Source organism: Lygodium microphyllum, chromosome 28 (genome assembly GCF_053477565.2).
Source record: "Lygodium microphyllum isolate KBCC chromosome 28, Lygodium_microphyllum_v1.1.10, whole genome shotgun sequence".
Lineage (NCBI taxonomy): Eukaryota > Viridiplantae > Streptophyta > Polypodiopsida > Schizaeales > Lygodiaceae > Lygodium > Lygodium microphyllum.
The window spans coordinates 27,298,658-27,321,296 of NC_141162.1; the positions used below are offsets into that span (position 1 = coordinate 27,298,658).

Genomic DNA, 22,639 nt, shown 5'->3' on the forward strand with positions numbered 1-22,639 from the left:
CGGGATGCAGGACACGATTTTCATCATTGAGGCTGGGTCTTGTGCAATGGTCGGCTTGGAGGCTTTACCCAGCTGCCAAGTATTGGAACCCATAGCAGACGGCTGTAAGGTATGGGAGATTGTAGGGAGTCTTACAAGATGGCACATCTAGAAGGCATGCTGTCAGGAGGTTTGTGGTGGGGAGGGCCTTTCAGTACAAGCGACTTTGGCTAAGCTTTGGACTTCCATCATCCACTCCCTCCGCAGCAAGTGAGACCACGTTCAGGGTGAGTCTCGAGCTCGTCAAGAGCTCCGTTTTCACTTTCTTCGCTCCCGGTGCGACCAGGACCTGTTCTTCATGATGCGGGCAGGCAACCCCAGATAGCGATACATCTCCCCTCCATGGCTCCTTGCCCCCATTCCCCCCAAACCACCTTGAGAGGCTTGTATACATGATGTCTTCGTGACTTTGCATCAGCTCCAGCTAGTTTGTTGAGCATGAGCACTCCGTTGTAATCAGCCTTTTGAGTAATATAATTAGCCACATTTTACTTGCAAAAAAAAAAGGAATGCAGAACTGCATATCAGTGCCACTTGCATCACTCGATCAGCAAGGGAAATCTCCTTGACACCTCACTACCTGGTGCTGTCAACAGCTGTGGCAGCTCATGGAGTCAACTTTTATCCTCCTTGTTAAGCCATCTAGGAAAGCAAAACTGCATATCTGTGATACCTGTGTCACTCCATTGGTAAGGAAAAGCTCCTCCACACCTCTAACAAACTACTAATCCTCCTTGAGGCATTTGTTTGCAAGAGGTACTAGTCCCTTTTCCCTCAGCCCCCTTTCCCCACTCTAAAAAAGTATTGAAACAAAAGGAGAAAACAAAAGAAACCTCCTTTGTTTGAGATACTTTTGGCAGCTCTCTTGGACAACATGCCTACCCGTTGAAGCCACCAAGCCTCATACAACAAATTTGCCTTGCCTTATTCTATTATATGCCATTTCAAAGGAGTTTGTAGGCTATTGAGAAACTTCACCAACAGAGAGAGGAGAACCAGATAAGTTTGATTTATTTGTTACATCAGCTGTATGATGCAGAAATACCACTTTAGAATGTAACAATCAATGTGCGTTGCACAGAGTGACAAATAGAATGTCATTTGAACTTCAATTGTGTTGACATCTTGCGTTCTTCTCTATTTTAGAATAAGGGTTACAAAAGATGTAAGAAAAACTCACAAGTATCGCTTGCAACAAGAACTTTAAACGGACTTCCTTCAAAGTGAGTGCCATCATATTTTGCTGACACCTCATACAGTCCTGACTGTTGTACCGTATAAGAAGCATTATACTTTCCCACATCATTATACTCAAAATTCTGAACAGAAGTGTTGATTTGAGGTGAAATTGAGATCTGCAAGAGACTACTTTTTACACTGCTCGGATTCCCATGTGAATCATATAAATAAGCGACCACACTATTGTCACTCTGCACAGTGGCAAAGTGTGATAATCCAAAACCTGTCACAAAAGAGTTTGACAGGTTGGCTGTATCTGCAAAGTCAAGATATATTTACTGGTTATGTTTCATTCGCTGGCAAACACAAAAATTTAACCAAGAAGTTATCAAAATGTGATCTTCAAGATGAACTATGGTAAAATGGGAGTGTTTATGGAGGGATCCCTTTCTGGACAGAGCTTGTGACATCCTCCTTTTTGATAAAATACAGGGCTAGGGAGGAGGGTTTTGATCAGTAGGACAACAGCAGTGTCAAACCAAACATTGGTTTACAAATCTTCCTCATTTCCAATTGACTCCTGGAGGAATTGGATGATAATCTCACTCTTGCTACGGTTAGTAGCATAAAGGATCCTGCCAATCAGCACATTACTTGGTTATGCAGGGCACAATGAAGTTGCTTGTGGGATTGCCATAGTGCCAAGGAGGTGGGAAGGAGAACCCTCAGAATGGTCTTTGATTGTACAACTGACGTGATGAGCATGACATGGTACTATTCCTACTACTTCAGTGCAAGGTACACAAGTTTCCACTTTTGTTCCTTCTTCTTTTACTTCACTACTTTTGCAACATTTTGGTAAAGATCAAGATGAAGCTAGAGTGATATATGTTGATCATGGTAAAAGTCCCTTCAAAGATCCATTTTCGTATGTTAATACACGCAGGGGTGACTATAAGAAAAAGATTGGTAACTCTTCTTCTTCCTTTCCTTCTTTGAATTTTGCTTGCCAAAGTCAGAGTGAGTGTGGTGTTTCATCCTCTTTGTATTCCGCAAATCACCACCCCCAAATCACCTTTCCTTCGCAGCTTACTCCGCGTCTGGCAGGGCCTCCATAAGGCCCTAATCCAAAGTCCCCCAAGCTGCTAGGAGGAGATAGACCGTCAGCCGGTGATCTAGAACCCCCAAGTCAAAGATCGGGAAGGGGCACGGATAGGTGAGCACCCCCACATCCAGTGGGCTACGACCCGGCTCGTACCATCAGGACATGGCAGGAGGTGTACAGGATGGTAGACGAGGAGGTATTGCAGCGAGTATCAGGCTGCCAGACAGGAGTGGAGTTGAGAAGGGAGATAGACGCAACAATACCTTTGGAGTGGCTTGCTCCCCCGATACGAGAGCCGATAGAGCCCGGCGAGGAGGTATGGACAGCTAGGTTTTCACCAGCACGCATCCCCCTTCAGATGGCAGGTAGAGTGGGTGGTGCCCCGGAGGGGACTTTCTTCGCCATTCAAGAGGGGGGACATCTGGCCCTTGACAGAGGGCAGCAGGATGAGGGGATTGCCGCCCTTTTCTAGAGGAGGATTCGGGTGGTGGGCCTTCAGGGGAAGATATGGCGACTGGACCCCTATGTTTTTTGGAAGGAGCTCAGGGAGTGGCGCTTTTGGATCTGGGAGGGCAGAGCACTTGATGAGCTAGAGTGGGATCCAAGAGAGTGGCTATGGCCGGCCTCTGCGGTTGCCAGGAAGCCACCCAGGTTCCTAGAGTACATTGCCACGATTGGCAGACATGTACAGATGCAGGAGGATATAGACTGGGCGCCATCACGTAACAGGCACTAGGCAGAGTAGAGCATCACGGAGCCCTTCTGACAGACCTTCTGGCGCCGCCTATGGGATAGCTGGAGGCTGAGGAGGGTGTCCTATTTCTTATGGCTGGTGTCACATGGTCGTTTCGCGGTGGGAAGTTGGCTTGCCTAGATGCAGAAGGAAGGAGGTTGTAAGCGCTGCATACAATAGCCTCTAGAAACCCCAAAGCACTGCCTTTGGTCATGTGAGAAGGCGCAACTCATGTGGAGAGGAGCATGCCGCATCCTTCAGCGTATAGCACCAAGCCTTGGATGTATCTCATGGAGATCTTTCTGTTGGCAGGCAAAAAGACAGGGCCGTCACCTTCTCTATGAGGCCAGGATGCAGGAGAGGATATTCATTATCAAGGCAGGTCGTGCCCAGTGGTCGGTTTGGAGGATGTACCCATCAGCCAGGTACTGGAGCCCACAACAGACCGCTCGGGAGGTATGGGAGATCGTAGAGAGTCTTACTGGATGGCATATCTGGAAGGCGCAGTGTCAAGCGGCTTTCGGTGGAGAGAGACTTTCAGCACATGTGACCTTAGCAGAGCTTGGGACCTCCATCATCCACTCCTTCCGCGGCGATGGGATCAGGTGTAGTGCGAGTCTAGAGCTTGTCAAAAGCTCTGAGGTCACTTCATGCGCACTTGGGGCATCCAGGGTCTGTTCTTCGTGATGCAGGCAAGTAGCCCCAGCTAGCGATATATACCCCCTCCCCCCCCATCCCCTAGACCGCCTTGAGAGGCTTGTATACATGATGTATTGGTGACTTTGCATCAGCTCCAGCTAGTTTGTTAAGCATGAGCACTCTGTTGTAATCAGTTTTTTGAGTAATATAATCAGCCACATTTTACTTGCAAAAAAAAAATTTGTTATATTTCACATCAAGGTCCTTTTACAGACCTTCAGCAATACAAATGCCTACTACTTTCTAGAGAATTCTTGATCTGTTCTAGAGGATTCTTGATGGGTCTACAAGTGTCACTTTTTCTAGAGACATCTTGCTACTTCAAGAAAAATCTACCTTTCTTGCTCATGTGCACTATGCTAATATAACATACATACACGTGTCAATTTATGTGAATTCACAAGTGTGAACAATATAATATTCAATGCATGTGTAAATAAAAATGCGTAAACACATGTTCGCATGGAACACATCGACCAACATTTTCAACAGCCTAGTGATTTCCAATCACTTTCAAAGTTTTTGCCTTAACAAGCATCCACTTTCAGACCGATACCTTCTCTTGATAAGCAAGATCCTTGGAGTACTTGGAGGATTAGGGAGTTTGTATATACTCTTTGTCAATTCCTAAATATTGTGTATCATATGCTAGTGTATGACAAATGTTGATTGCAAAGAAGTCTAGTAGGGCTTGGAAAGCTAAATGGTTGGCAAGATGGTGGAAGACCCATTAATGAATCCATCAACTTGTAGAATATCATTCCGAGGCAGGGTGTCCTTATGGTGGATTATCATAGGAGGATTATCACTTCAAGATTATTGACCAAGGAACATTAGTCTCAGACACTCCCATGTTTTGAACAACTTGTATGGAACTAGTTTGCATTCCCCCAAGTCCTGTCTAGACCCTTGGGAAAGTATGGATCTATATCTTAAATTCGTGGCTAACAATTACTTTGCCTCAAATGCCAATGTTTTAATGTTTTGGATGCATTCAAGAGGTGCCTTACAGGAGAACCATTCAGACAGACCCTCTTCCATTGGTGTACTTCATACTTTGTACAACTTGTATGGAAATAGTTTGCATTCATCCAAGTCTTGTCTAGACCCTTGAAAAGTGTGGCTCTATATGTGTTAGTTGAATTATTTTGCCTCAAATGCCAATGATTGAATATTTTGGACGCATTCAAGAGGTGCCTTACAGGAGAACCATTCAGACAGACCCACTTCCATTGGTGTACCTTATGGAACATATGGTTGACAAGAAGTGCAGCATTGATTCTGCATGGGGCATTTCTTCACAGGTTGCAAGGCTTCAAGAATGATCTTTTGACAACTATCTTCTTGGCAGCCAGAGTCTTTGACAAAGAAAAGGTGGTGCTTTGGATTCAAGGAGGAGGTACTAGAATTGCATGGTAACCTCCCTCTAGAGTTCTTCATTGATGGTCACGTGGGTTTTACATGGAATTTTGTGTGGACTTGAAGGCCTTCTGTGAAAATGACTCTTTGTGATAAAATAAGCATTATGGACAAAGAGAAAAGAGACTGTGTACCTGCAACTATTGTGACCTCAAATGGACTCCCTGGTATTGAAAGTTCAGCTGTTGGTGTGCATCCAATTATTCTCAAAGAGTATGCCTGGGCAATGTTTGCGCTGTAGCTAACATCGAAAATTCCGGAATTATTTCTGAATATTTTCGCTGATGAAGAAATATTAGGAGTGAAGTAAACTGTTATTATAACATTTCCCTTGGGGCTTATGTTGTTATATGCATCACGCGGAATGATAGAAAACATTAACGTTTTTCCAGCCCTTCCTCCTTGTAATCCCATGCCTAGGGCCTTACATTTTGGTAAGAAAACAGCACCTAGCAGCAAGAGATGAATATTCGGGTTGATACAACACTTTTAAGGTATCAAAACACAGACAATCAAACTTGACAAAGACGTCAGAGTAGAAAAATACAGCAGTGGCTAATCAGTTTTAAAACGACAATGCTTTGTAGAATTACATGGTACATTCTTCTTTATGGTGAAACTACCATTCTTTTCTTCTGAGTCATAGAATTAGCTACCTTTTTTCAGGGAAAAAAATACAAAACAAACATACAAACACACATATTTTTCTCCTAAGTAGAAGCAAATCTCTAAATTTAGAAAACTTCTAATTAATGCTCAAGTCATCATTAACAAAGGACACGTGCACATGCCATTAACGATTCTGTCTTATAGCCAGAATTCACTAGTTCATAAAACAGGCTCTCCTTGTTGTTGCTTGGATAAGAAGCTATTTACTTTGCCATAAGACTACCTTCTTGACTTGATACCATATACCTCAACTTGTGAAAAACATGTTGCTGGTGTGATCAAAATTTTGCATTCAGTTTACTTATTTTGGATTGAAACAACATCCCCAAAAGTGTAAAAATACATGTTATTGGTGCATGGTGATGGTTCGCTACCCTACACATACAAGGATTATATCAGCAGCCTTCGCCATCTCCTACCAAACATCATTCATGACACTGTTAACAGGTTTCATTCACAGAATCAGAGGATCCTTAACAATATCTTCAGCTTGTTTGAGGCCACAGAGTTGGCTCAGATTGTGGCACATGTAATCATGGTGCTTCTTCTAGACTCTAAGAAAGCACATGATAAGGATGATTGGGACTTCCTAGAGGGTGTCATGGCACAACTGGCTTTCCACGGCAATGGATCAATGGGGACTCAAACACTTTACAATGTGATCACAGGAGAGCAGAAAAAAGATGAGTTACAACTGAAGAGATCAATCAGACAAGGTTTGCATGCTGGCTCCATACCTTTTTCTGCTCTTTGCAGAGGCAATGTCCTATCTCCTCCATTCAAAAGTCAGTGGATTGAGGGGTCTCAGGCTTCCTGTGTGGAAAACAACAAAGTTGCTGGACTCAAAGTATGTAGATGATAAAGCCTTCTATATTGAGGATGATGAGTTGCTACTAGAGAGGGTAAGACTAACCTTAGAGATGTACTGAGGATGTGATGAGTCGATGTTGGGAATCTGATGTCTATTGGACAGGGTCAAGCCTTCTTCAGTTTCATAGATGACGAGTCGAATTGGCCTGCTTCAGTTTCATAGATGACAATGACTTTCTTTACTTACACAACACAGATCAGCAAAACATATTCTGATGCAGGATATGGATTGGAATCTCACTGACAGTAGACACTGGGAAGAGAACTCCATCAGAAAACTCTTCAGACGCACGTTTTGGAAGCACCTACAGGATAGCCCACAGCCGAGGAGGGTCTCGTACTTCTTGTGTCTGGTGGACCAACTGGGTCTAGCAATAGATAGCTGGTTGGCTCAGATACAGCAGGATAGTGTCTGCTCCCTGTATTAGCTGTAGCAATGCCTAGAGAGGCACTGTTTGTGGTCACGCAAGGCAGCACGGCTGGTGTGGAGGAGCTTGCAACATCTACTGTCGCATAGAGTTGGGCCACCAATATATTATCATGGGAGCATTGCCAGCTGCCATTCAGCAGAGAGAGCTTACCTGTATATGCCACCTTGGCAGAAATCTGATCATCCATCATACATTCCCTCCAACGCCACTCAGAGCAACTTTAGGTAGACTCACAGCATCAATCGGAGGTTAAATAGCTGCAACTTGGGGATACAATGCTTGTATCGTACTTCACGTTGATCTCTTTTCAATGAGGTGGTTTATAATAGCATTTCTCTTTTGCTGGAAAAGTTTGCATTCAACATACTTTTTGTAATCTAATCCAAGTCTTAATAAAGGAACTGCAATGCAAAGTCTCAAGTTGACTTGAAAATCCTAATGCCCAATCAGGTAGAACGGGAGAATAAGTATCGGTGAGAAATTTTTGTATGTGTGTGCACATACACATGAGTGCATGCATGTGTTTGTGCACGTGCACGCGCGCGTGCGTGCGCGCGCGCGCGTGTGTGTGTGTGTGTGTGTGTGTGTGTGTGTGTGTGTGTGTGTGTGTGGGTAGCAATACACTGAAACAACCACTTCTATATCTCTGCAAAATCAAATGAAATTTTGATTTTATCCACCTGTATCTACGGATTCCACATGTATGGACGATGGGGAAGCGACTGGATCCTATATCCTATTTTGTTAATCAATGAATAATCCAAATTTCACTGCTTATGAGATGGTCAATCTTGTTTTTGGTTTGAAACAGGAAAGTTTGCATTCAATGTACTTCTTGTGATGTTATCCAAGTCCTGAATAACAGAACTGCAATGTAGAGTCTCAATTTGACTTGAAAATCCTTTTTATGCCCAATCAAGTGGGTAGCTTACATGGGCCAAAATGTGATTCTTACACTTTATTTGGGTTAGGTTGCAACATGCTATAGTAGGAAATCCTCTATTATTTAACTAGTTCTGTTGACGAGAAGGTTTCATTCAGAATAAAGAACGTGGAAGGACATTATTACCAGCATTGACAAGTTTTTGTGCTTCATACAGTAGCACGGACATAAGCTGCACATGTATTGTATACTCTCCTGCTATAAAAGTCTGATACATAATAAAAAATGTTCCAGGATATCCTTGAACAAGAGAAGCATTCAAAGTCAAGCTTTGATAGTTTTTGTTAAAAATGGTTACATTGAGTAAACTGATGTCAGATGTAACAGCATTTCCAGACTTATCACGTGCTTTGATCAGAAAGCTTGAAACATCACCAACACTTGAATTAGTAAGCCCACTCCCCACGAATATGCTTTTTTCTCTATCCGGTAACCCTGTCCAAAGAGTCACGCTACAAAATTTATTGATCTACATTCCTTCTGAAGTGTCAAATCAATGGATGAATTTTATACAGAATTACTATAATGATTACCAATTATTGACGTAGGGATTTAATGTAGCATCCACTACAACTGAAAATAAAAACCAAGTTGTGCCTTTTTAGAAAACCTAAAAATAGCATAAATTTATAATCTTTTATAGAGGAAACCTTGGCATAATGACCTGACAAGAGACCCCTTACCATGAATTAAGCAGTTTCCAAGCAGGCATTATTATAATACATCATCAAGCCAAGTCTTGTTAGAAGCTTTCCACTTTGCTTGTCTAGTTCAAATGTTTAGATTTTTCTATTTCTTACCATAATCTTGACACATCAAACAATCAAGACCTTATGGAAGGAAAACAGTGAGTACTCACCAAGTACAAGGCTAAATGTTCTGAGTGCTACACTATCTTGGAGGCTGGAACTATTGAGCTAACATAAGCATTACATGCTGACTTAGACACTTAAGAAGCCCCAAAAATGCTTAATTAATAAAAACCCTAAAATTGTGCGCAGTTCGAGAGAGTTTAAAAACGGTGTGTGGTACAAGGTCCCCAAACTTTCTATAAATAGGTAGACTTCCCTCCATTCATCTCAATCTTGTTTTTGCAAGTTTCATCCCCCCTAATGTGGCTTCCCACACGCAGTTTAAAGAGGACATCTCAGCCAAAGCTGCCTGTTGTTGTCTACATCCATTAGGCCTCTATTTCCAGCCTCCATCACGCAGCCGAAGCCGCTTGTTGTTGTCTACATCCATTAGACATCGATTTCCAGCCTCCATCATGCAGTCTACATCCATTTCTGCTGTGCTTGCTGATTAGTCACATCCTCTATAGCTGGGGACCTCTCACGAGTTTTCCAAGTTCATACAAGAGCATGGTATTTCATTCCAACTTACCTCTACCAACTCCCCTTCCTTGAATGGGGTCATAGAGTGTAGGAATCGGACCATCATGAACATGGCACGCTCTATGCGCAGTAGAGCTCCCTAAGCGCCTGTGGATTGAGGTTGTTAACACTTCAATGTACATCCTCAATTAGTGCCCACCGACTATAGTTTTCCCTCAAAGGACTACGTATGAGGCATTCTTTGGCTCTCGGGCTGTATTTTTCCACTTTAGAGTTTTTGGGAGTTGTGCTTACACACACACCCTTGTTGATAAGATAGGCAAGCTCACTTCTCAAGCTGATCTCCAAATTTTTGTAGTATACTTCTCTAAAGCGAAAGCCTGTCATCTATTCAATCCTCAAACAAAGAGGATTACTATAAATCAAGTAAACTTGGAGCGGGCAATCTAAGAATCGAACAAGATAAATTAGTTTCATACTATATTCTTATTAAGAATAGCACATTTACTCTCCTATACCAACCAAAACCAAACACACTAGCCTAAACTAACAAACAAAAAATTGAGCCACAATCAAGAGGATATTGACCAGGACAAAATTAGAAAGAGAATATCTTGCCTACCAAGCTAGAACTCACATTTGAACATAGTGTACAAATGAGATTTGATGCAATATTGACCATTTTCACATTATACTTCAATTGATAAAAGCATATTTACTTTCATACACCTATCAAAACCAAATAAACTAACCTACACTAACAACTATTCAACCCAAACTTAGGAGAACGCCATTCTTGCCAAAATCAAAAAGAGACTATCCTAGTCCACCAAGCTAGAAGTCACATGTAAATAATAATAGTACTGATTCCATTCTAGATAAGTTTGCTTTTTGTTTAGTATACATTGATGTAATGAAGCATTCAACCAGGAAAAGAAATCTAACTAAAACTGAAATAGACATGAAATAACAAAAGAACTATTGCACCAAGACATCTTGCCATATATTAATGATGAGAGTTCCAAAAATACATGACAGCCATGGCTGATGCTTCATCTAGCAAGAAGGAAGCTAACATAAAAAAAGTGAACAGTAAAATTTTGTGAATGAGCCAAAAGATGTTTTCTCTTAGCCTCTTGCCTTCTTTATCCTAACTCCTCATCTCCAAAGTTAAGGGTACATTTACATAGGCAAGGGCTGAATTTACAAGGGCTGGAAATTACAAGGTATGGAATTAGCATGATTCCAAAGTACAAATATATCAAGGTATTTTCTTTCATGACAAATCATCCCGTCCTAAGATGATTTTGTCCTCAAAACTAAGGATAAATTGACCAAATCCAAGCCAAGGATGATAATAATCATGTCCATGTAGCTCCGATATGATAGGAAAGCACTTTCCATATAAGAGAGACCTTTATGTACACCAAACTGTGAGTAAACTAGCTGCTGTCCAAACAGGGCTGATTTACAGATAAATTGACCAAATCCAAGCCAAGGATGATAATAATCATGTCCATGTAGCTTCGATATGATAGGAAAGCACTTTCCATATAAGAGAGACCTTTATGTACACCAAACTGTGAGTAAACTAGCTGCTGTCCAAACAGGGCTGATTTACAAAAACTGTCATAACTTTTGATAGAGTGGTCCAAATGACACACATGAAGTATAGAAATGAAGTATACAATCCCTAGTATCACCCATAATGTCAAAATCAATTTTTGATAAAGTCAGGATAGTTTTATTGCCAACAATAATATCTCACAGCAAGCTGTCCCTGCACAGTCTGTCATGTATCATCCTGCAATAACCAAGGAAAATCATTCACATAAGTGGATGGTTGCCAAGAAGATTCCTCTATAGGTAGGCTCTTCCACTTAATGAGGTACTCAGTAAGAGTACGATTTCTGAGCACTTTTTCTCTCTTTCCAATAATACTTTCAGGTTCATATATGACAAGTACTGCTTCATCCATTGGTGGCAACTCTTGCACATCAGGTCCAACATACTTCTTAAGCTGTGAAACATGAAATACATCATGTATTCTAGTGGAAGAAGGTATTTGGAGCTTATAGGCAAGCCCTCCAACTTTGTCCACTACCAAATATGGCCCATAAAATCTGTGAGCAAGCTTATTGTTCCCACCCTTCAATGAAGCATAGTGTGTCTTGCGCACTTTAAGAAACACCCAATCTCCAACTTTGAAGTCCAAATGTCTTCTCTTCTCATTGACATAGGCTTTCATTGCTTCTTGTGCTTTCCTTATGCCGTCCTTGCATTGTCTCATGAGCGTCTCCATCCTTTCCAACTCTTCCTTTGCTTGGGGGTTGATATCTTCATGAAACAAAACTAATGGGATTTGGACTTTGTACCCATAAAGTGCTTCAAATGGGGATATACCTATGCTCATGTGATACGTGAAGTTATAGCAAAATTCAGCAAGGTGGATCCAACGATCCCATAAAGCTTGTGTGTCATGACAATAATGGCTAAGGTACACTTCCACCCAGTGATTGACTCTCTCCGTTTGCCCATCGGTTTGGGGGTGATAGGCTGTACTAGGAGTGAGAAAAGTACCCATAGAAGAGAATAGACTTCTCCAAAATTTGCCCATGAATTTTGTATCTCTATCCGATACTATTCTCATTGGCATACCATGCAGCTTGAACACACCTTCCATAAATTGCTCAGCCATTTGCCTTGCTGAATATTGTATTTTGGTTGGAATAAAGTGAGCTGATTTAGTCAATCTATCAACAACCACATAGATACTATTCCATCCATGACTAGTAGTAGGTAATCCCGTTATAAAGTCCATGGAAATATCGGTCCATTTGCCTGTAGGAATAGGTAAAGACTGAAGGAGTCCGGCTGGTAATAAAGTGGAGTCCTTATTTTGTTGGCACTCTAAACACTTGGATACATGCTCCTTGACGTCCTTCCATAAACGCTTCCAATAAAAACTTTTATGGACCTTGTCAAAGGTCTTGAAAAGACCCGAATGACCAGCCATTGGTGATGAGTGCATCTCATGGAGCACTTTCAGCTTGAATTTACTATTAGGAACCAAGTACACTTTACCCTTAAACCATAAGAGTCCATTATGCACTTTGAAATTTGGAAATTCTTCATCACGTCCTTGCTGTAATTTCTGTAAAATTTGGACAGCATGCTCATCCAACACATATTCTTCTTCGATGTTGTTTATCCAATCCTTATAAATTGTAGACACTGTAGATAAACTGCATGCCCACATTCTAGATAGCGCATCAACCACAACGTTATCCTTTCGAGCCATGTATGCTATTTCAAAATCATATGACTGCAAGGTAGCCAGCCATCTCTTTTGCTTGGAAGAAAGGTTGGGCTGTGAGAGAAAATATCTCAACACCCTATGATCGCTTTTGACTTTAAAATGTGTTCCATAGAGATAATGATGCCATTTCTTGATCGCATGTAGAATAGCAAGCATCTCTTGCTCGTACACATGCATCTCCCTCTCTTTATCATCGAATTTTCTGCTCTCAAATGCAATGATACCATGCTCTTGAACCAAAACAGCCCCTAAACCTCTACCACTAGCATCCGCGTAGATGGTAAAAGTCTTGGAAAAATCAGGACAAACTAGTATTGGTATTGAAACAAGCAATTGCTTCAGCTCATTAAAGCTCTTGTCAACGATTTCGTCCCAAAAGAAGGCCTCTTTTTTAAGCTAATCGATAAGAGAAGCTACAACATGAGCATAATTCTTCATAAACCTACGGTAAAACGATGATAACCCAAGAAAACCTCTTAAAGAAGTAGCATTAGTTGGGTTAGGCCATTCTTTGGCGCATTGCACCTTCTTAGGATCCACTTTGATTCCATCTTCTCCCACTATATGACCCAAGTATTCAACTTCCTTTGTCATGAATGAACGCTTAGTTGCCTTGCCAAATAGTTTGTGCTTCCTCAATATATCGAAGACTTCTTTTACATGCTGTAAATGGTCCTCTTTGCTCTTGTTATAGATCAAAATATCATCAAAGAACACCAAAATTGTCTCAAATAGCAAGGGGTGAAGTATCTTATTCATAAGAGATTGGAATGTAGCTGGAGCATTGGATAAACCAAAAGGCATAACCATGAATTAATAGAGGCCTCTTTCCGTCCTAAAGGCTGTTTTAAACTCATCCCCTTCCTTCATGCATATTTGATGATACCCCGATCTCAAGTTAATCTTGGAGAACACCTTAGCATCCTTTAATTCATCTAGGAGGTCCTCTATTCTAGGTATTGGATACCTATTCTTGATAGTGACCTTATTAAGATCGCGGTAGTCGATACACATGCGAAAAGAGCCATCTTTCTTCTTTACAAGAAAGACCGGAGAGACAAAAGGCGATTGGTTTGCCTTGATGAGACCCATTTCTAATAGCTCTTTCACTTGGCGCTCTACCTCTTCCCTTTCCACTTTGGAGAGGTGATATGGTGGTTTGTTAATAGGCTTGGTGTTGGGCAGCAAGTCTATAGGATGATCCACTTCTCTTTTGGGAGGAAAAGAAGTAGGTCGCTGAAAAATATCATCATAATTCTTCAGCAACTTGCAAAGATATGGGTCTATGTCATTGGTTGGAGGAGATGGCTGATCCTCATCAATCTTCGAAAGAAGAATAGTGAACATGCATGCCTTTGCATTTATCTCCTTTTTTATCTTCTTGAGGCTAATCACCTCCATTTTCTTCTTCTCAACACCATGTAGAATTACTTGTTGTCCATAACATTGAAATTTCATTTCCAGCTTATTAAGATCCATAGTAAATCTGCCCAAAGATTTCAGCCAATTGCAGCCAAGTATAATGCCAATGGGACCCATTTCTAATGCAATCAAACTCACTGATGTAGTGCACAATGGAGATAAAGTAATAGGAACATTTGGGCAGCATTGATTACTATTTTCAAAGTCTCCATTTGCCCCTTGGATCTTTAGGGAAGAAAACATATCCTGTGTACTCAATTTCAACCCATTGAGTGATTTGGAGTTAATAAAGCTATGTGTGCTGCTCGTATCAATGAGTATGTGAGCAATCCTTCCATTGATTTGGCCTTTGAGGCGTAGGGTATTGTCCCCTCTTGAACCACTCCATGCGTCATTTGATATGGAACATAGCGAGGAATGTAAATCAGTCCAAGAATCATCCATGTAATGACCACCCGGATCAAAAAGGAAGCCATCCATTGGGTCATAAAACTCATCATGGATACTCTCTTCATTTTCATGCATCTCTTCTTGAGAAGTAGAGCCTTCAAGCTGTGCTAGACTTCCCTCAATAGGTTCAACATCAGAATCATCTTCAAAAATCATACTAACCTTCAAATTCTTAGCCTTACACTTGAACTTATGATCAGGTGACTATTTCTCCCCGCACTTGAAGCATAACCCTTTGACATACATTTCTTTAAGCTTGTCATTAGACACATGCTTGCCTTGGATAGGGGCTAAAATTTTGGCACTAATATCAGTCGTTTTTCCATCAAACTTATTTTCAGCATTAGATCTGAAATTGCTCCCCTGCTTTGGTCCATAAAAAGTGGGGAAAGTTGGTATCTTGCTGTAGGTATTGCTCTGAACATTTATTGGCTTCCCACCATGCTGAAAATCAGTCCTTACATGCCTATAATGGTCTGATGTCTTTGGAAACTGTGTAGGCTGAAATAAATGCCCTGTTTTTGGATGGAAACTCTTGTATTTCTGCCCATAACGCTCAGCCAATTGAATGGCAACTTGCAAAGATATAGGCTTCATGGCTCCAACTTCCGATGATAAGGTAGACTCCAATTTCAGAGTCCGGATGAGTCGTGACTCGTGATACACAGGAGTCAGTTTAGCATTGCAAATCCCAAACTAGAGTTGCCAATTGTTTATTGATGTTGATACTTATTACTCAGTAGTTACTAGAGTCTAGAGACTAGTACATAGTGCTTAGTGCTCACTGGACTTTGGAGTTTTGACAGATTATTCACATGACATAGTTACATGTGTCATTGCATCTTGATTTCAGTTATTATGCATCTTGATTCTTGTTCGATTGTTCTCAATGTTAGTCTCCATTGTTCTTGATATCAGTCTTGACTACTCTTTGGATCATAGATGATTCATGGATCATAAATTATAATTCATTTTGTTATCTTAAGTTTTGAAATTTGATTCTTAAATGTGTTAAGCTATCTTAAGTTTCAACCATTGAGTCTTGCCTCCTCAATCTTCACTCGTGAGTAGTGACATGTGTAATGAATCATGATTTCAATCATATGACATGAAGACTCAAAGGTTTTGGATGAAATTTGGGTACATGTTGTTGTAGGCATTGATATATTTACATACCCACATAATACTATATTTATTTTAGTGTATAATCCGAAATGTCATTTCCCGTTTCCAATATTTGGCCGAAACTCCTAAACTCCAATTTTTTCCGTTTTTGTTTCCCCCGTTTCCGAAACTCCTCTGTACTATGAGGTCCTACGCACTTGTCACCTGTGTCACGTCTAGTTGCCGCCTGCCTAATTCGTCACATGTTGACCTGCCCAACCTGCTCGTTTGTTCACCGTCTTGGGACCCATGCATTCCTGAGCTGCCTCTTTCCCGCTCTGATACTAGTTTGATGTCAATGTGCAAGGATCAAGATAGAGTGCAAGATAAGTTTGAATGCAGAGTTCAGAGTAGGGAGAGTGAGCAGAAAGAGTTACAGCACAACACACAAAGTGTTTGGTACAATGACAAGATGTACCACTTTAGGTTTTCATAATACATATAAAGTACGAGTGTAAGGGTGCACGCACACCCAAACACTGCAAAAGACATGATGAGCCTTTAATCCCAAAAAAATATCCTCTTCTCCAAACTTTCGTGTTCAATCATCCTAAATTCTGACTATGTTTGGAAAATTGGTTGCTTTTGTGAAAAGAGGAGTGAAATTTCAAAGGTCCAAGTAGAGTTGGTTAAATTGCAAGTGTAACACTCTCAATTGGCAGAATACGTGTTCCATTTTCAGCTTACACAAATCCTAGAGACTTTGACCCCATTGAAGTTGTAGAGGGTCCAAGCTTTTCTCAACATTGAGAATCTAGCATTATCAGATTCTGAAATGAGTGTTGAGCTGAATGGATCGTTTTATGCACAAACATCACTTCAATCATTTGCCATTTTTCGTCCTCGCTCACATACTTTATATATAACTTGGAACTATGAAGCACAAAGTTATCAACACTTGTGCCCCGGTGATCTTGTAGACCTCCTTTATGGTGAGGGGTGCACCAGCACTTGGCTCTTATCAATGCTGAGGACCATGACCTAGTACCCTGGGACTATGGAGCTTGGTAGCAGTTGTGTGGTAACTAGTGAGGGTTGGTGGGGATGCGCAAGCAGTTGGCTCCTATTCATGGTAAGAACCATGACCCAATTCCCAACACTATGGAGCTTGACAACACATCAATGAGGGTTGGTGAGGAGTGCGCTAACACTTGGCAGCTACTGCTAGTTAGGCACTTGTTGGGTGCACTTGCCATATCTGGAAAAGTCCTAGGTGAACCTTGGTGAAGAGGGTGATAATGGCAGTCTTATGAGATGCGCGAAACCCCAAGAGGATGGACAACCGCTTAAGCTTGTCGACAACAAGATAAATAGACTGATATGCCAGCTTGGACTCCATGTTGATGGCTTGTATGGCAACCCATGTGAACTTCTATTGCACCTACCAACTCTAACATTAACTGTAGATAGGATGGTTGGGATTTGCATCTAGGTGGGTCGTGACCAGCAACACAGTGACATCATATTTGCAGATGAGCTTCATGAGACTGCAATCGTCCACTACTCTATTGTTCATGGATTGCATGATGCACCAAATAAGGTGGACTCTCTCAACAAAGCTGTTGATCACAGATTATGCTGGCACCTTTCCAAGAAGGGTTTGATGTTGTCTATATTTGATTGGCCTTGGGTGTCCATGCCATTAGTGTCATGGAAGGTGATCAATGCGTCTTTGTTGTTCCACTCTCTCCACACATCTTGCATGCTCGCACAGCTGTCATGGATCAATGCCGGCATCTTAAGGGTGGAGGATTGACTGTAATGATCAGATGTGGCTAATAACTCGTGACGCATCTTCGTTATTGTCACAGACTTCTGCATCATCAAGAAAATGAGAGTAGACTTTCTAAATCCTGATCTCCAACCACCAGAATCCACACATTCTTGAATAGGCGCTCCTCTTGCACCTGCTGCAACAGCTTTGGATCCTGCAGCGCCCACAAGTGCACCTACTCTAATGTCGTTGCCACATCTTCCAAACATCAGACCCTCACTCTCTTGCTCGCTCACTTTCTATCAACAATTGTTCCTCCACTAACTATAGTATCCGCAACATCCGCACTAACCGGTGACCTCTTCTTATGTATTACCTTTGAAAAGGTCAATCCTTATATAAGTTGATACCTCTTTTTAATTTAAGGATTTTTAAAGTAATCCTTTTTCTATGAAGAATCTACAAAGATTACTCAAATCAAATCCTCATTCACAACGTTAGTACTCAATGAAAAAAAAGTTTAAACGCTCTTACATCATGATAAGATTCTTCAATTGTCTTTGGAACCAAGACTGTGGTGCTTGCTTCAGCCTGTAAAGAGCTTTACACAAGTGAAAGACCTTATCATCCTAGTCAATAGAAGAAAATCCGCAAGGTTGCTCCGCACAGACTTCATCCTCCAAATAACCGTTCAAAAAGACACATTTGATGTCCATTTGATAGATTAGCTAACCGTAGTGAATGGCTAGCATAACCAATAGATGAAAGGATATCAACCGTGTAGTAGGAGCAAAGCTCTCTTCATAGTCAATACCTTGCTTCTACCGAAACCCTTGCACCACTAGGCGAGCCTTGTACTTGTCTAAAGTCCCATTAACTTTTAGCTTAGTCCTAGAAATCCACTTTTTCTTGATGACTTTTCTTGTGGCTTGGACGATCCACCAAGGTCCAAGTCCCATTTCAGTCAACGCTCTCTAGCTCCTTTTCCATGGCTTCTTACCATTGGGGATACTAAAAAGCCTCCACCCAACTATTTGGCTCAGAATGCTTTATATAATTAGTTATAAACAATGCCACAAATGAAGCATGAGATGCAAGCCAAACAAATCTTCTAGGAGCCCCTTGGAGTGGAATCCGGTAGAAGGATCCCCGAATCTCACATGGTCTGCTAGTAGCATTGAGATAATGGGTCTCACGGAGGGGGCTGGGGAGCTAAAGAATGTGTGGGTGGCTCAAGGGCGGATAGTAGACCTATCTCAGAAGGCATTTCACTAAAGGAAAAAAGTGAGGAAAGGGCTTAGAATCTAACAATCACCTTGTTTTTCTAGAGTTTAACTTTAAATGGAGCGCAACAAGATTGAGCAAACATAGAAACTGAGCAATCATTTTTCATTTGAATGCCATGGAAAGATAGAAAGATGAAGGAATCTATGCCAAAAAATAAGAATAAATCTTACTTTTCCTCATTTGTAATTGATATTGTTAAATCCCTACCCATGGCTATGTAATCACTCCAAAGAAGTAGAGATCCAATTCACAATCATGACTTGCGTGGGGCAAAAAATATGGCAGGAACACATGGTGGTACATGTGAGGGTGTATAAATTGATGCCCTATGAAATCAAAAGACAAAAGACGAATCCAAAAAAGCAACCAAGGGCCTTTCATCAGAATAATCAAAAGGAAACTCAAATAGCATACCTCTATCAATACTCTCATGTGAAGACAAGTCTTTCAAGGGATCAATGGAGTCATTTTACACCCTAGCTGTCAATTGAAAATCTAACACTTTGAATTAAATTACATACATTCTGATGAAATACATACTAATCATCCAAAGTCTTGAATGCATCTTTCTCAATCATGTCTAGCAATACCTCTCTAAAGAACTGCTAGCTAAACTCAAACATATTTTTAGTAGAATATTTAAAGTGCACACATATGTTTAGAAAGTTAACAAACAAAGCATACACACTTGATAAACTAATTGCACCATATCCTCTCTTGTCAGTGATACCATGATGGGGAGCTTTTTGATTCACGATTAGTCTTTGTCCCCAAGCTTCTAGAAACTTGTGATGGTTGCTCTTGCAAATACATTTTCATAATCACACATATTGGAAGTATTAACCAATGTGTCTTTGAGGGTTTTAACTATCACTCCATGGTCATTCAAGCTTCATGAAAGAGAGATTTTAGTCGATATGAGAGTGACATAATCCTTAAAAGACACAAATAGTTCAATATGTACTCATTTATGTATAAAAGGCGAGAAAAAGCAGTGACTAAACCTAGTGGGATCAATAATGTGCTTATAACCCTCAGATGTCATGACTTTCTATTTCCAAACCTCTTCCTGATAAGCTCCATCTAGGCCACTATTTTGGTGGTTCCCTTCCCAAACAAAAAACATCCTATTTGAATTAAATGCAAGATTCATTTTTTCTCTCAGCGCAAGCTCAAACTCCTTGTGAACGTGCTATCAATGGAAATTGCACCTAACATGAATCTTATCCATCACAAGTATCTTCTTACTAGTTAGAGAAACAACTAATACAATAAAAGTTACCTTCTTAAGATAATAGGTCTCTCCATCCATTATAACATTAAGGAGAGACATATTTCTTCTTAAACCACACACCTTCAGTTACAAAAACATACAGCACAAGGGGATAGGCAGACATTTCAAGGTATCTAGAATCTTGCACTTTGACATCACTGCCCTTCATAATCTCCATTGCATCAGCCAAATCTCCACATGTTTTCTTGTTGGCTTTGCTTGAGTATAACAAACTTGTTGCAAGGACATGATAGGAACAATCGTCTTGCCTTCTAGTTGAGAACTTATGAGCAAAACAAGCACCCACCTAAAAAATAGAACTTATGCAAGCAGTTCTAGCCAAGAGCTAGAACTGCCTAGCTTTTGCTTGCCTCACCATGAAATCGTTGTAATCATCATGGAGAAAAATAGGACTAGATCCACTTTCCTCCTAAGCCTAAACTCTTGGGTCCATGGAGATTGAAACATTTCTTGATCTCAATTTGAAGAAAACCTATCGTTTGATCTGTTTGAAATCCATTGATCTTGGATCCACAACAAGCTCTAGTAGACTTGATCCATCCAGGCACTCGTACTTGGAGCTCTCAAGATTTTCAATAAGCTCTCAAGAATTGAGATGTGATCAGACATAGCTCAAATCATAGAAATTATTAGATAATTGAGTGGCTAGGTGCACTCAACAAATCCTTGGATTAAAGTGCATGTTATCCAAACAAGCAAGGTTCCATGATGGGTAATGCTTATGCTATTACGTAAATCCTTGAAAGCATCTAGGCATGCTCAAGATATGAGCACCGATAAGATCATGTACTTGTTTGGATCTCTCCTATAGCTCATGCACTTCTAGGACAATCTATCATATGCATCAATGTCTCAGTGATTCCCCTATATTTAGTCAATCCAAGGAAAGGGACAATGAAGGAAAAAAAACGCTCTGTCGCCCGTCACCGCTCACCTGCCATCATGCTCCCGCAACCCCCATCTCTCCCGTTGACTTGCCACAGTGCCTCCCGCGACCCAATTGCTTCACCGACATGTTCCCTCCCGCAACACGCTGTGCCTCTCCCCCCCGCCAAACTGTTGCGCCATCAAGCTACTTCCCACAACGCTGCCCACACCCGTCACACCCCCCCCCCCCCCCCCCCGCCTTGGCTCTGCTCTCGCTCCACCAGTAAAACCTCTTCACACCAACCTAGCTCCGCCCTGGTTCCGATTTGCGTTGACCCCCAATCAGACGCCCAACATGACATTCTATGTTGTTGGCCCCATTCTCACCCCTCTACGCTTCCCAAATCTGACGCTCAGCCCCCCCATTCCCGCACTCCCCCGTCCCTTTCAACTGGCAGCTCCAAGCCCCTCACCCATGCAACTTCAATCTAGAAACATCCTTTGTGGCGCCCGGTGCCTCCATCACCATCAAAAAACAGAACACCCCCCCCCCCCCCCTTCATCGACATCGCACAGCCCCCCCCCCCCTCCGGGTGCTCCCTCCATTTGTAGCAACACTCCCCCCCCCCCCCCCCTCCAGCAGTTCAGCAATGTGATTGGCATGTCTCTTAGTAGGGACGTGCAATGAAAACCTCAGGTCAGACACCGGCGCATTCTGCAAGTGTCCCCCAGTCAAACACCTTGTACGTCGTCCTCTCTGAGGAACAACTCTTAGCAGTCTGTGCCACAGAGCTGGAGCTAGAAGAACCCATGATCTTTGGTCAGGTTGTATTACACTCCCCATCCAGGGCTCGGCTTCGGGATTGGCTTCACTCCACAATGCGCATTGGCACGGCATAGATCGTGGAAGCGGTTCTCATGGGGCAAGGGATCCTCATGGTACGTCTCACCTTGGCAGATGCAACCCATGAGCTAGTAGCCAGTTCACCCTATGCTTCGACGAAGCGGCCATCTGCATGGTTCCTTGGTACAAAGGCTTCATAGTGGAGGCATTTGTGCTCCACAATAGATTCCTCAGACATCCGGTCACCCTACTCTTCCTTGGACTGGAGGTAGAGTATCGCCAGCTAGTGGAGGACTTTGCACGGCTCTTCAGCTCTGTCCTTCCCGCCTCCTTCGCGGACGCAGTGACAACAGCAGGAGTCCCAAAGGTACGGGTGGCAATGAAAGAGACAGAATATACCACAGTTTCTGGAGATTGAGGCAGGTGGATACTCCTTTAGGCAGCAAGTTATTGTGACCGGGCAGCCAAGGCAGTGCCTGCATTGCCATGAGTTTGGGCATCACACAGTAGACTGTACGCGATTCAGAGCCAAGATGGCTTCACCGACAGGCCCACAAGGGGATGCAGACGGCTTCACATGGGTCTAGAGACGACAGAAGGGGAGACGGCAGGGGGGGCCGTAGCCACCCCCTCAGACACAGCCACAACAGTAGCAAGGAAAAGGGGGACGAGTACCTCCCCCCCCCCTCCCCCCCGGCAGAACACCACGCGGTCCCCTCCCCCACCCGGCAGGACCACAAGTCTATGCATCCACCCCCCACGGAGGCATCATAGGCTACTTCCCCCAGCGGAACACATCCCCCCCCCCCCCCCCCCTTCCCCATGCCCCCCCACCCTTCCAGAGCTACTGGCCCCAC

General features: G+C 42.2%; 1 protein-coding gene across 1 annotated transcript in view; it reads right to left on the reverse strand.

The window, feature by feature from the left end:
• LOC148011273 (uncharacterized) overlaps nucleotides 1–22,639 on the reverse strand; it is a 297,099-nt gene that overhangs the window by 165,100 nt on the left and 109,360 nt on the right. The window contains exons 13-15 of the mRNA XM_087670938.1: nucleotides 8,214–8,522; nucleotides 5,309–5,623; nucleotides 1,220–1,534 (exon numbers count right to left, since the gene is read on the reverse strand). Of these exons, the coding sequence (XP_087527064.1) occupies nucleotides 1,220–1,534; nucleotides 5,309–5,623; nucleotides 8,214–8,522 (939 nt within the window). The remainder of the gene's footprint in view (nucleotides 1–1,219; nucleotides 1,535–5,308; nucleotides 5,624–8,213; nucleotides 8,523–22,639) is intronic.